General features: G+C 31.6%; 1 protein-coding gene across 3 annotated transcripts in view; it reads right to left on the reverse strand.

Moving 5' to 3' along the window:
• LOC149482925 (uncharacterized) overlaps positions 1 to 14,438 on the reverse strand; it is an 82,270-nt gene that overhangs the window by 11,379 nt on the left and 56,453 nt on the right. For all 3 annotated transcript variants that reach the window (XM_089703085.1, XM_089703083.1, XM_089703086.1), the window contains one exon: positions 6,440 to 6,566. In XM_089703085.1, the coding sequence (XP_089559211.1) occupies positions 6,440 to 6,566 (127 nt within the window). The remainder of the gene's footprint in view (positions 1 to 6,439; positions 6,567 to 14,438) is intronic.

A 14,438-nucleotide genomic window follows, 5' to 3' on the forward strand; every position in this document is an offset into this window, starting at 1 on the left:
ATGATATCGAGGAAAACGAAGTTTAATTGTTTACAAGCTTGTAAAGTAGTAAGTTTATACAATTAAGCCCGTAAGGTAGTTAATTATATTTTATAGGTAAGTAATAGTAATTGATAATAATGTCTCTGTACAATGCATCTATTTCATTTTTATGAACTTTTGCTGTAGTTAAGTTGTATTAATTTTAAGCTCTCGCTTCTGTTATGTACATAAAAAGTAACCATGGAAAAGTTACCTTTAAGTATAGAAAGCGAGTAAAAATCTACAAATTCGTTACTTTTATAAAAATTACCATAGTAAAGTTACCATTCAGTATAGAAAACAAATAAAAATCTACAAATTCTCGACAAATACGATGTTATTCGTAAACATCCACAAACACTAGAACACGTTTAGTCTAGACCGCATCACGACAATGACACTAATACTAGCATCTGAATTTAATACGCTATGCAAATTATAATAGGAAAATAAATAAAGGTCACTTCGAATCTCTGAAATGATTATCTTTAATGAATTCATGGAATGTTGTATGTCGACGTATTAAGCAGTTAATATAGGACTGTCTTCATTTTGCGGTGAGCATAATATTAACGTTAGTGTAATAATTGCAGGGAAGATTGGGAATTTCCTATGCATTGCTTCAGATGTTGCAATTTGCTTTAAGCTTTATTAAATTTAATGTGCCAGTGAATTTATTCACATTTTGTCATCTGTATTTCTTTTTCCTATTGAATTATCAACTATAATTTTAAAGGAAAAAAGGTAGGCTCTGTCTATCTTTCTAAATAAAATGAAAACAAGTTAAGAACATATGCAATGGTATCCCATGAAGATGAATTCCTAGAATCTTTTAACATATTAAGACGATATTGCAACAATCATAAGCGAGTTAGTTCTCGATTAGACATCAAACAGTTGAGATGGACTAAACAACGAATATATAATTTCCTAACTTTTATCATTAACTAATAAATCATCCAATAATCTGAATTATTATTTAACCCTATCACCTAAAATTATTCCTATCTGAAACCGAGTGAATCTAGACATAAAGAGAGTAGGTGAAAATCATATGTCACAACAAAACTGGGTCAATATTTTCACAAACAATGCGTAAAATTCGTAATAGCAATATGAACTTTATATCCATTGTTAGTAAGGTGACATTTGTGTGAATCATGTTATCGAATGATACGATTGAGTAAGGAATTGTCACGGCGATCGAAATCGGGTCATTCATATTTTGATAAGTAAGCGCAGACTTCACAAAGATAAGTTAAGATTATTGTTGAGTGCTTCACACTTCGTACAAATATCTTTGACCACCTGTTCTGAAATTTACACATATAGAAACCTTATTGATACCTGCAGGTTTTATAGAAAAATAAGGTAAGAATATTTAACAAAATATCACTTGAACCTACTACTTAATATTTGAATTTTACTAATGTTATTAAATAAAAGGAAACATACCGAGAATACATTTTATTATAAATGTTTCACAACGTTGCCCATCATATTTTACTAAGGAAATTCGTGAATAAGATTAGTATTTTGTCCTTAATGTAGTACTTGATTAATCACAAAAGCACGCAGCGTTAAATAACAAATTAAAAAAATAAAGAATTTTAAAACAATAAACTTGCATACCTCAACCCGATTCCATTGCATACAAAGTTGAATGTTTGCTAAACATTTAATGTTATTTTTTATTCGCGACAAAGGCCAGGACCACCCAAGTAATTGTAACAAACAGATGTTACGAAAAGCAATATTGTTGATAAGCGGTCTCTTTTAAAACGTATAAATTAGTTTTATTCCTACGATAGATATCGCGTGGAATCAACACTATTTTATTGATATATTTCGTATACTGAGATTATGTGGTTTGATTTTATAATAACGATGAGTTGTACAAGTTTTCTGTTTGGCATGCTCTTCGGTTTAAAAGTAGAAATCAGTCATATGACTTCAGCACCACCCTCCTATTTAAATATCGCAACTCTTCTTTTTAATTATTACGTAGAGTCCTTAACATATTTTTAACAATATCTCGAAGTTAAATTTCTATTAATATCCCATAATTCTAAGAAAAATATTTTCAACTGCATAGAAAATTGTCTACACAATAGCAAATAATATAACGCAAATTTAGTTACACTGAAAAGCATAAATCATTTGAAATAGTCACGTAATCAACACGATTTCCATTACAGTAAGTAGCCGTACCTTACCTAATCAAAACATTGTACGATACAAGTTCGCATTATTTTTGTACCTCAAATAAAAACACTCAAACCGATCTTCACTTTCACACAAAGAAAATGGCTAAAAAATATCCACTCGATAACCGCATAGTCATTCACAACGTTAAATAAATAGAAGACACGTAACAAATTGTATATTTACTAAGACAACCGACGAAATTAACCCATCAAAATCTCTCGACTCTAGTTTTGTAAACCACTTAAAAGACTCAAAATGATTTCTCGGTAGTTTATTTTCGAACGCACAAATTACGTTATTTCTTATTAGATTATAGGGAAATAATTGGATACGTGTGTGGTATGTTTTTTGCGAAACGGAGGGCATTATGGCTCTTTCATTATAATGTTTTTAACCTATAACAACTTAATTTGGGAAGGCGCCGCACCGCCTCCGTCGATTGATTTCATATAATTTGCGACCCGACAATCTTCTTTCCAAGAATTCACACAAAAAACACCTTGAAGAAGCTTACGAGTTGTAAAAGGTTGATGCTTATATTAAATACTTGGCACATTCTCTATCCTATATATTTAATATAATATTTGAACCTTAAATGGAAAATATTAGAAGATATTCCAATCTAATTATTCTCTTGTCGAAAACAATTAATATATTCTTCTACAATTCAATTGGTTTCAAAAGAAAGTTCTGTCTGTACTTCAAATCATTGATTACTATTACTTTTTCTATTAAACCGGAGGCATCAGGAATTTTTATAGCTTCGTATTGAGCATTCCTTCTAACTCTCAATGAATTATTTTCTCTTATCAGTGCATTTACATCAAATTTTAATTAAAAAGCGTCACATATTTTATGCGGATATTCGGCGGTAGGCGGTGCAAGGTGGTCGCCTCGGCGTGAACCGACAAAAATAGCTTGACCTACGATATTACTTTACATTTAAGATAAAAGACAACGAGAACAGGTCAGCTTATATTGGATATGTGATATTAATTCGTTAAATCTAATACAGCCCGTAGTTTATTTCCTAGTGATTAACTAACTATAACCATACAATGTAAGGTTTTGCTTCACACTTGATTATCTTTCACACTTTTAATAATAGAACTAAGTTTAATGCAACCATAACTTAAAAATTCATTAAACAGCTATACATAAATTACAATTGAATATTAAAATGGACTCTTATGAATGAACGTGCAGTAGTAAAACCTTTAAAAATACTACATTATTTTTTAATATTTTACGATTATTACAAGCACATGCACAAAAATCGATGATGAAATAAATAATAATTATGTCATACAAGTGGATTGTTGCGTCTTCGATTCAAGTACTTGATGTAACATTACAAACAAATAAATCATATTACAAATTATTGATTACGTTTCTAATTGCTAATGGAATGTGTCATAATATATTGGGTCAGGCGTTAATGTAGCTGTGATGTAGTACACAATTCCAGCGAACATTTAGAGCCGAGGGAAATCTTTTAAAATGCCATTGAAGTACACTGTAGGACCCTTGTAATCGCTCTCCACATTCTTGTGAAGCAAAAATGAATACGACATAAGAGAATTCCTTTATTTAAGTCCTTGCAGGTGATGTAAAGCCTACGATAATTCCTGAGCAAACCGCAAATCGCTGTGAAATGTTAAGGTGAAAGTACTTTTTATTTGTACAGGTGACTTTGTTAAAATACGTTTAACAAACATTAAGTAATATTATGGACATCGTCTAGTCTAGACGAAGCCGTGATTTTTTCTACGTCGAGGTGTTGATCAGACGCATTAGATGTGCTAATCAAACGTGATGAAGTAAAATGTATCCGGCTATTAGAAATTCGTTTTACAGCTCTTTTGTATTTTAAATATTAACTTTCATTTGAGCAAGTTTTCTTAACGCCTTTAAACATTTGACAATTGACTGCCCAGATTGACAAAAAAATTAATGTTCTTTTATACGTACATCTGTTTAAATGTAAGTAATAATCTTTAATTGTACGTGCTTGCAAATTGATGATATTCATAAAATTTTCATTTAAATCCACTACAAATACTATTAAGCAACTGTAATATTACTGATAACGAGCTACAAATAAATAAAAAACATCACATGACTGAAATAAGCACTCGTATATTTGCCTACTTTTTGAACACTTAGCAATTATGTTTTGACATACCATTTGATCAGAATTTATTGTGATAGGTACCCTACAATACAGTAATTAAATGTCAAACATGACTACCTAAAACAGTACCCCGTCTACACATTCATATAAACTTACATTTGTAGGTACAATAAACCCCTGAAGAAGCCATGCTAATACAGTTTTGCCAATACAATTCAACAGAAGGCATCTAACAACAAGCAAGCTCCCTTAGACCTTGAGAAATCAAGTCGCACAATACATATCGCACGGTGACCATGCCCATGCCGTTAGCATATAGCAAAGTACTTGTTGCATGGCCGTTGACCCTTCAAGTATTGACATATTCCTATAGTTTCTCACGTCTAGAACCCGCAAACATGATTATGGCAAGCCTGCAACGCTCAAATCGACTCGGTAGCTGGTTTTTAAACTAAAGCCTACAGGTGTTTCTAATGGATATTTCGCATACCTTAGATATTGGTTTTGAGGATTTTACTTATTTAAATGAATTTGTGAATTGATTGTTATAGAGGGATGTTCCTGTGATGTATGATGTGAATTACTCGGTTTCAAAAAAAATGTTTTATAGCTTATGCTATGCTTAGGAATAATGTCACATTTTATCAATAGAGCACCAATCTATACTAATATTATAAAGAGGAAAGGTTTGTAATTATGTATGAAGGTATGTATGGTTTACACGCATAAACTACTGGACCGATTTCAATGAAATTTATATAGAGGGTAACTTGGATTAACACATAGGCTAGGTTTTATCCCGGAAATCCCACGGGAACGAGAGAAACGCAGGTTTTTCTTTGAAAACGCGGGTGAAGCCGTGGGCGGAAAGCTAGTTAAAACTATTTTACTGATGAAAACTTATAGAACGATGATTTATCGAATGAAGTTTTATCATAACGTTTTAAAACATGTTAACGCTGGATTATAGCAAATACCTACTTCTTTAAATGTCTAAAAACTAAGTCATACACAAAGTCATATTGCGGTTGTTTCCGATTAGCAAATGTGGTCTAAACAGATAACAATAAGTAATAGATAGCATCACAGATTTGAGTTATGTTGAAATAGGTTTTCACGGATTTGAAAAATGCAACATTAAAAGGAAGGAAGTAAAATAAAATATTCTTAATCACGTGTTGTTTCATTAGGGTTTTGTTTTTAGTACATTTCAATTAAAATACCGAGTATTATGAATAGAGATAGCAATTTATCAGAAATCAATAGATAATATTTTTTACTTTCTAGATAATGTTTTAGTCTTTTGAGGCCAAGGATTATTATCACACTACATTTGAATTTGTTATTCTTTTGATTTTCGATACGATATTATCTTCTATATAAAAATGAATCGCAAAATGTGTTGGTAAGCGCATAACTCGAGAACGGCTGAACCGATTTCGATAATTCTTGTTTTATTATATTCCTTGAAGTACGAGGATGGTTTTTATGTAGAGAAAACGTAAATATGTACCACGGGCGAAGCCGGGGCGGACCGCTAGTATTTGATATAAGTGAAGTCAGTAGGGTAAAATTATGAACTTTTCAGGATTGTTTCATATTCATCTCGCGATTTTCCAATGATTTCGTATTGTTGTTGAGTCATTTAGGTATAATTTTCTTGATATCATTGTAGTCCAAATCAAAGAAAGTCGCGATTTTCATATTAAATTCATAACAGAAAGATCTAGGTATATTCTATCTATACTAATATTATAAAGAGGAAAGGTTTGTATAATTATGTATGTATGTATGTATGGTTTTCACGCATAAACTACTGAAGCGATTACAATGAAATTTAGCACACATATAGAGGGTAACTGGATTAACACATAGGATAGGTTTTATCCCGGAAATCCCACGGAAATGGGAACTATGCGGGTTTTCCTTTGAAAACGCGGGCGAAGCCGCATGCGGAAATCTAGTATGTTATAAATAAACTTGAAAACAACTCTATCGATTTTAAAAGAAAATATGACACATCTTTATTAAGTAACATGGGCAATTTTTTTAGTAGAAAAATAATAAAATACTTACGCTGGTCGTTTCCATCGGAGCGGGCCATGACAGTGCCGTTTGGGAACACGTTGACATACATGTGTGAACACTTGCTGTAGAGACGAACCGACCGGACCATCGATGGCACCGCACCGCAGATCACCACCTGGGAACAATATAGGTTTCAGTCGGCCATTTTGTTGCTATGGTAACGAAAAAAATGAGTATGAGCTTGCAGTTGTAATACGGTAAGATTGTATATATAAGTTATTTAAACTACCTACCAAGCCTAGTAGTCTCTGAATAATTATAATTTTGTTGTAGTTTTTAATTGAATAATGAACAACTATCGGCTTGCAAATTGACGGAATAAAAAGGTAAACAAATATGTTTAGGAATATTAAAATTAATTAGTAAAAATTACAACACATAAACATGAGGTTGCAGTGTAACCCGAGAAAATTAAGCGGAAAGAATTCGTGTAATTTTGAAAATCGCGCGATTAAATTTTATTTCTCAGACTATTTGTAGCTAGACTTGTTTTATTTTGGTTTTATAAATATTATCATAAAAACTGCTAAAAACAAAAGATTTCAATTAATATCATCTATTTTTATAATCTTTACTTAATTAAATATTCGTATTGTTCGGAATTTCTAAACACGAATTAATTAACATTAATACATTATTAATTATTTATTGTATCTATGCGCATTTTTCAAACCAATACCAATACCGAGCAAAATGTATTATGTATTTTTTTCACATAATAAGTATACTTATTGAGAATAGAAAAATTTTACCAGTTAGAGACTAATATTAAAAAGCTTTTTTTTATTAAAAGGCTGAGTTAAAAGTACTACTTAGCTTCAGTTGATACAGAACATACCTATAATTTTTTTATACTTTAATAAGTTTTTTAAACGCCATGTGTGGTCGAATTCAAACGTAGGCTTTATCTATAAGTCTATTTAAATTAGTTTCCTTATAGATGATACTTTCACTGTAATTTTAATGGCGCTTACGTTGGACACCTCATTACAAAGATTTGTATCAATACCTTCCTTGATATCGGGTGTAATGTGAGCACCTTTTTGTTCATATTACGTCGTAATTAACCACACTTTTAATAAATATCATGTTGCTTTAATAATTATATTATTATATGAGAATGTACATTAGTCTATCTGTTTGTTTGTAATATTTTCAGGACTATTCACTGATAGTACATATTTGGATGTGTTGATATATCCAGGAGCAATTTTGGTGAATAAGGTTATTTTTGTCGCAAAATCAAACTTTAATGATGTGAAAGAGGATGGAAATTAGTATGTAGTAGGAGTCTCATGATCTATTCGTCTAATTAGGTGATAATATAATCCAATGCAGATATCGCTGCAGAAAATTTGTTAATATTGAATATCTGGCGAAGCGCACATCACGTGACTTTCAGTCACCTGTTTCCTTGCTGTTTCATATTTAAATTTTATATTTCATCCATGATTTTCCATGCGTATACGCTTGGTGTCATAAAATATATCAGATTGATTTAAACTTACAAAATATGTAAAACAAAAATAAGTTCCGTACGCTATAATAAGGAAACAATCGATCGTTTTAATGGGTCAGCCGCGCTAATCCGCAGCCAGGGGTTCAAATCGGCGCGGTTACGCGAATGTAATTTCTATTTATTATTCACGAGGGTCTCATTTTGACTGTCTCTGTGGGGTGTGACATAGTCTCTTGTGAGTGTGGTGCGGGTGTCATGTTCAGGTGGGAAAGCATACGCTACCACGACGCGGTCGACGTACAGACGTATTGCGTTTCAAGCCTGCTTTTTGTAAGCCGTACTAATTTTTGTTGGACTAGCTACCTGGCGTTGTACGTAAAACTAAATAAAACTAGGAAGGCTTTACGGGGTCAATAATAATCCTGCTATGTTATGTTGCTGTACCTATGTGCCAAAATTGGAAGGAATCAGTTAATTCCTTACTATGACCTCTTTTGATCTACAATAAAAAAAGTTGTAATATATATTCAATTGTAAAGTACAATGTCATAATCTGTATCAAATCGCTTTGCAATTATAGGTATAATTGTAAACATTATAAGAGTTAATTTTCATTAATTAGCAGTTAATCTCATTTATATACTGTCATACGTGAACAAAGACTGGGATATATGTTTCTTATTCTACTGTATGATCTATCTACATTAACTTCGCATTAAAACACGTTTCAAAACAAACATAATATTAATATAAAGAAAGACGACCACAAATGTCACATTTTTCTCAATTATCATACAAATTACGACTTATTGATAAATTATTACTTAATAAATAAAAGTTTAATTATTCATATAGTTAATTAATGCTGTTGTTATTAATTGAATATCTTGGATAGTTATACATTATTTATATGATATGTACAATTAAATATCATTGCACTGGTGTTTTTACCATAAATATGAGAAAATTTGCATTTTTATTAAACCTGCACCGACGTAAAAAAACTAAAAATAGTTCTACAACATAAATTAAAAAAAAAAAGATTAAACATAACAATCTTACAATTAATGTAAGATTTGTCAAATCTTCAAATGCTTATTTTCATTTTAAAGGATATAATCCTCTGTCACTAATTTCAGGATATGAAACTCAAAACAACCCAGTTCTTAGTAAAATTGTAACGTAGAAGAGATGTTTTTACTTCAATATTAGTTCATATTGTTTGATTAAGTAGGTACTGTTAATTAGAAACTCTAAGAGTGTATCCACGACTCTACAATTTACTTTTGTCATGGTTTCATTAATTATTTATAACGTTCCATAAATAGTAGTTATTAGTACTTTTGTAGATGGCGTCTATATAAACAAAATATTTTGTTCAAAAATCTATACTTAGATGATATACCAATAATAAGAACAATTTTATAAATAACATAACACGATTAAACTTCACCTGTAGCAATAATTATTAATTAAATTTATATAAATAATTAATAAATATAATTATCAGATAATATAACGTAATAAATAACAATTTAATTAATTCATAATCTATCAATGATACATGTCTAATTGTCCAGTCTGACCAAAGTCTGAGCGTATTTTCTCTCGGTATTTTCTTGAGAGGTTAGCTGATTCAACCAAACCTAGATATATAATAAACACGTATATTATACGTGATTATTATAATTAGTAATAAATGTAATAATATTTAAAAACAGTCATACATATAATTATCGCGATGCATTTTAAATATAATGTTATGGTAACAAGTTTAATTGATTTTCATAAATACGATAAAATTCTTGACATGAATGAACGAATACATAAACTGAAGATGTTATTATGGTTGCGTAATGCAGACACATTGAAATAAGGATGCGAGTAAGATGAAGGTACAGTATGATTTAAACTTAATGGCGTCTCGGAACAAACGATACGATGATCATACGATGTTTACGATATGTACAGAAAACAATTTTAGGTATTAGAGGGACGTGTGCGCACCCGCACTCGCACGTGTACCTAACTTCCGAACTGCCATTAAGTTTGAATTAGAGTACATACTGTATAGTAGGAAAGTGAGAGTAATCCCAAATTTGATAACTGTTATTAGATAATCTTATGTAACTAAAGGTATTATCTTGAAAAGTATAAGAATCAAAATAAATAAGAAAGACATGGGGCTTTCTTATTCATCCCCTGGTAGGTAACGTACTTAGACTGATGTAAGGATATTGTTAATTTCCGAATCGGGTCTCTTAATCTTTCTTATATTTAATCTGTTAGCTTGCTAATGCTTGCGATGTCCTCTTTTATGGACATCGCAATTGACAAAAACCTCAGAGACATAAACTTTACTCAAACTTCAATCAGCAGTTATCTCTTTGATATATTTTGAAGCGGCAGCATCACAGCACAACAATAACATATGATCATTTGTAGGGAATACATAGTTACGTCATGCTTTATAATTGTTCAATGATAGTTATCAACTTAACCGTTCGGTCAAATCGCTTATCTTTCGACCCGACCGCACGCATTATGAACGGGTGGTCAATTGCCAAAATATAATCAGAGCGGTGGAAACTTTCACGGATGAGTTAATTCAAATGTATTGTTTTGTTTGAACCTTATGTATTGTTTAGTATGTGAATATTATCCAGTGATTGACAACCGTACAGTACCACCAAAGGAAAGACTCAAGAATTACGTCTTTAGGAATACGTCTTTATAACGAATTTTAACGCTTTATATTATTTATACCGACACTTCGAGCACTGAACATTTTGTGATGAGGGTGGTCAAGGAGTGTATTTCCTTGAATTTCTTAAGCTATTTATTACTTAACCTGACAGTTAAAGCACTGAACATTGTATGATGAGGGTGGTGAAGGATATATTTCCTTTAATTATTTAATAATTAATAACATAAAAAATATATACGCAAACAGTGCAGTTGCAACGAGTAATATAATGTTCTTTTACATATATACCCTTGAAATAGAAAAGAATGACGTGTATTTATTCATATTAACATCTTATCTATAATCTTGAACTATCTTAAACTAGGATTACTGCCCACACGCCACACGCATTATTAATATCTACATTAACGTTTTTCCTATACGAATAATATTACAAACATGGAATTATTTATATTTTTCGTATTAAGAGAAATAATCGTTTTTTAACAAGAGCGTTTAGTTCTCAAAAAAACGATTAATTTTTTTTTAATATTTCTGTGATATTTTTCTTTTTTAAACAAAATCCTAATGTTTAAATTAGAAAAGAAATGTTTCAATCCCTTTTATTAATATTTTCAATGTTTTCCTGTCTCTAAATCAAATCATGGCATTCATTTACATTCTTACAGAGTGTATGCGGTAGAGCAAAGCGGTAGCGCTTAAAGCTGTCACATAGAGCTTCATTGAAGATTCATTCAAGAAAATCAGGATATACATTGATACATTATTTTACTCTTTATTACAAATCTTACTTATATTCTTCATATAGTAGATTAGATATTCTATGTTTTAATATTTATATAAGATTCATATCCTCTATTTCATTTAAAAAAATGAGCTTTCAAATGAAATTTGCAATACGCTTAATAACGCATATCGCCTTTTACACATATTTAGCAAAACTGTATTAAAATCCATATTCACAATTTACCTGTAGTAACACCAGACAATTTGACATATTTACTGTTAAAGTAGGGATTTGCGTCACAAGTTTGCGTGGTTTTAGCACGTTTTTGATAATCCATATCACTTAAGCTATTTATATGTGTGTTATTTATATGCATATTAAATATATACGGTAAATATATCCGTTTTTTAATTTAATGAGAGAAAAATATTATTTTTCAGATCGATTTTCCTTAAATATTCGTAGGTGTCTCTTTCTCTGCAGAGGTCTTTTTTTTACCTCCATCAGTGATATAATCCATCTAACCTAACGAGCTAGCGCGTAAGATTCAGTCGGGAGACATATATTCTATATCATATTATACTGCAGAAGAGTTTGTTTGTTTGTTTGCAAGCGCTAATCTCAGGAACTACTGGTCCGATTTGAAAAATTCTTTCGGTGTTAGATAGCCCATTCTTGACCAACAGGAGCGGAGCCACGCGGGTGAAACCGCGGAGCGCAGCTAGTATATAATATTAGTGGGAAATAATCAACCTGATTACCAGTAACTTTTTAATTTCACACGTAACAGTAACCAACGCGAGAGTATAATTTATACATTATATAAACCATAGAACACCCACATAGAAAGTTAATGTACGGCAAATACGATTGGATTGAATAATGAAAATCATCATGATCCCCGTATTCAATAAGCGCCGGCGCATACAGCGAACTTTTTGCTCATATCAAGCACATGCTGCTTATAGATGGACGATTGCATTACGACTGATCATAGAGATTAGTTATGCCCGCGACGATGTCTGTTTATTAAATTATGTATGAAATATAGCGATGTTTCTGTTTCAGATATGTATGTACCAAATTTCTAAATCTATAGTTATCTATGATATGAAGCTAGAAAGTTCTTCCTGAATTGATTCTCTCTAAATTATAACCTTCTAAATACGGTAATTACGATTATAGCTGTTACGACGTGTTTTAAAGATCTGTAATAATGTAGGTATAAAAATCATGTCAAATCAATAGCAAAGATGTATTATTATCAAACTATGTAAAATACAGTAAATGCAATTATTCTTGTTGTTAATAATTACTTTCAAAAATTCATGCGATAAAAAAATCTTTACTCTTATCATGAAAAATCACTTTTTCAATAATCGGAGATGGATTAATAATTAATCCACATAATCATTTTAATTAGGTAATAATTATTATTTTATTACATAAATACGATTCGATTTTCCTTTGATATGCCTTTGTTTTCCAAAACATAAAAATGTTTCTCCAATATGGCATGGTGCGTTTCCTCCCAAAAATGCAGCGATATGATTGGTTCTTTACAAACATATTCCTCGTTATTCTTTGTTTATTGAAGTGAAACTTCTTTATCGGGGTTGGAAAAAAATTTAGTGTAACATTTTTTCGTTACGCGTGACATTTTTCCGTTACGCGCCATATTTTTCTTATCCCTACCACGCTTGATTGACGTATTTCTGTTATTTTAAATTATTTTTTGAAAAAATCAGGTAATGAAGAAGTTTCACTTCTTTCGTGTGTACACAAGAACACGCACACATTTTTTTATGAAATAGATGCGCTTTGAGAATATTGCCAAATCCCAATTGTTATCTAAAATTCGTCAAGAAACTTCTATATATGGAACTTACTATACACATGTATCCTCGACTAGTCGAGTCCATGACACACTGACATTTTTCTACACGCATAGATTATTAATTTATGACAAAAGTCGCACCATAAATAGTAGAGCGTTCATGAATATCCTTAAATTGAATTTCTTCATCGAGCGTGGCGTTCGCAAGCAATCACCGCAAATGATAGGTAGCTGGCTAAAGACGGCTATGATAGCCTATGTTTTAATATTACCACTACCTTTACAACCCGTTCGACTAATAAGTGTGCACTATATATTGAAAAAAACTAAAAATTATAAAACGCAGTTTGCTAAATGAAATATTTCCTTTATACGAACAATATGATTTGTTTGGAGGTAAAAATATTTATAATAAATGTGGTATGTATATTAGAATAGTTATCTAATAATAATATTATGATACTTATGAGAGATATAATAATATACCTATTTATGTTTTAGCTTACATAATACAGATAAATATGAACAAAGTAAATTTACCATAATATCCTCCTCCTTAAGTCGAAATCCTCACTGCTGAGGGTCGTGATCATTTTGGAGTTGTGATTTCCTAGTTATTTTACGCCATTTGTCTCGATCTTCTGCGATGTGGATTGCTTCAGGTACGCTAGTTTCTACGGTCGTTTTAATTTGATCTGACCAGCGCATTGGGCTACGGCCTCGGGGCCTTTTTCCTTCTACCCTGCCAGTTAGAAGGACTTTCTCCAGGTTGTCTCCCCTCTTTCTTGCAATATGACCGAAGAATTCCAATATTCGTCGCAAGCATGTGGAGGACAGTCTTTTGGTAATACCAAGCTCCTCGAGAATTGATTTATTCGTTCTACGTGCCGTCCATGGGATGCGAAGCATGCGTCGCCAACACCACATTTCAAAAGCATTTATCCGAGAGTAGTCTGCCTTACGCAATGTCCAGGTTTCGGAGCCATATAGAAAGATGGAGAAAATTAAAGAGTTGACAAGTTTCCGTTTAGTTACTAGAGAAATATTTCTATCTGCCCACACTCTGTGCAGTTGAGACATTGCATTTTTGGCGATTCCTATTCTTCTTCGGATATCGGGTTCACATGAGCCATTGTTGGTAATAATGGAGCCTTAGTAGACAAAACTATCGACGGTATCCAAGTTGGTCGTGTTTGTCGCATCCATCTTGTTTGTGCGATCGACAACCATTAGTTTGGTCTTTGCTTTGTTAATAGT

Source organism: Colias philodice, chromosome 14, assembly GCF_061535455.1.
Source record: "Colias philodice isolate Cphi_HAF_F1 chromosome 14, ilColPhil1 Martin Lab GWU primary, whole genome shotgun sequence".
NCBI classification, from domain to species: Eukaryota; Metazoa; Arthropoda; class Insecta; order Lepidoptera; family Pieridae; genus Colias; species Colias philodice.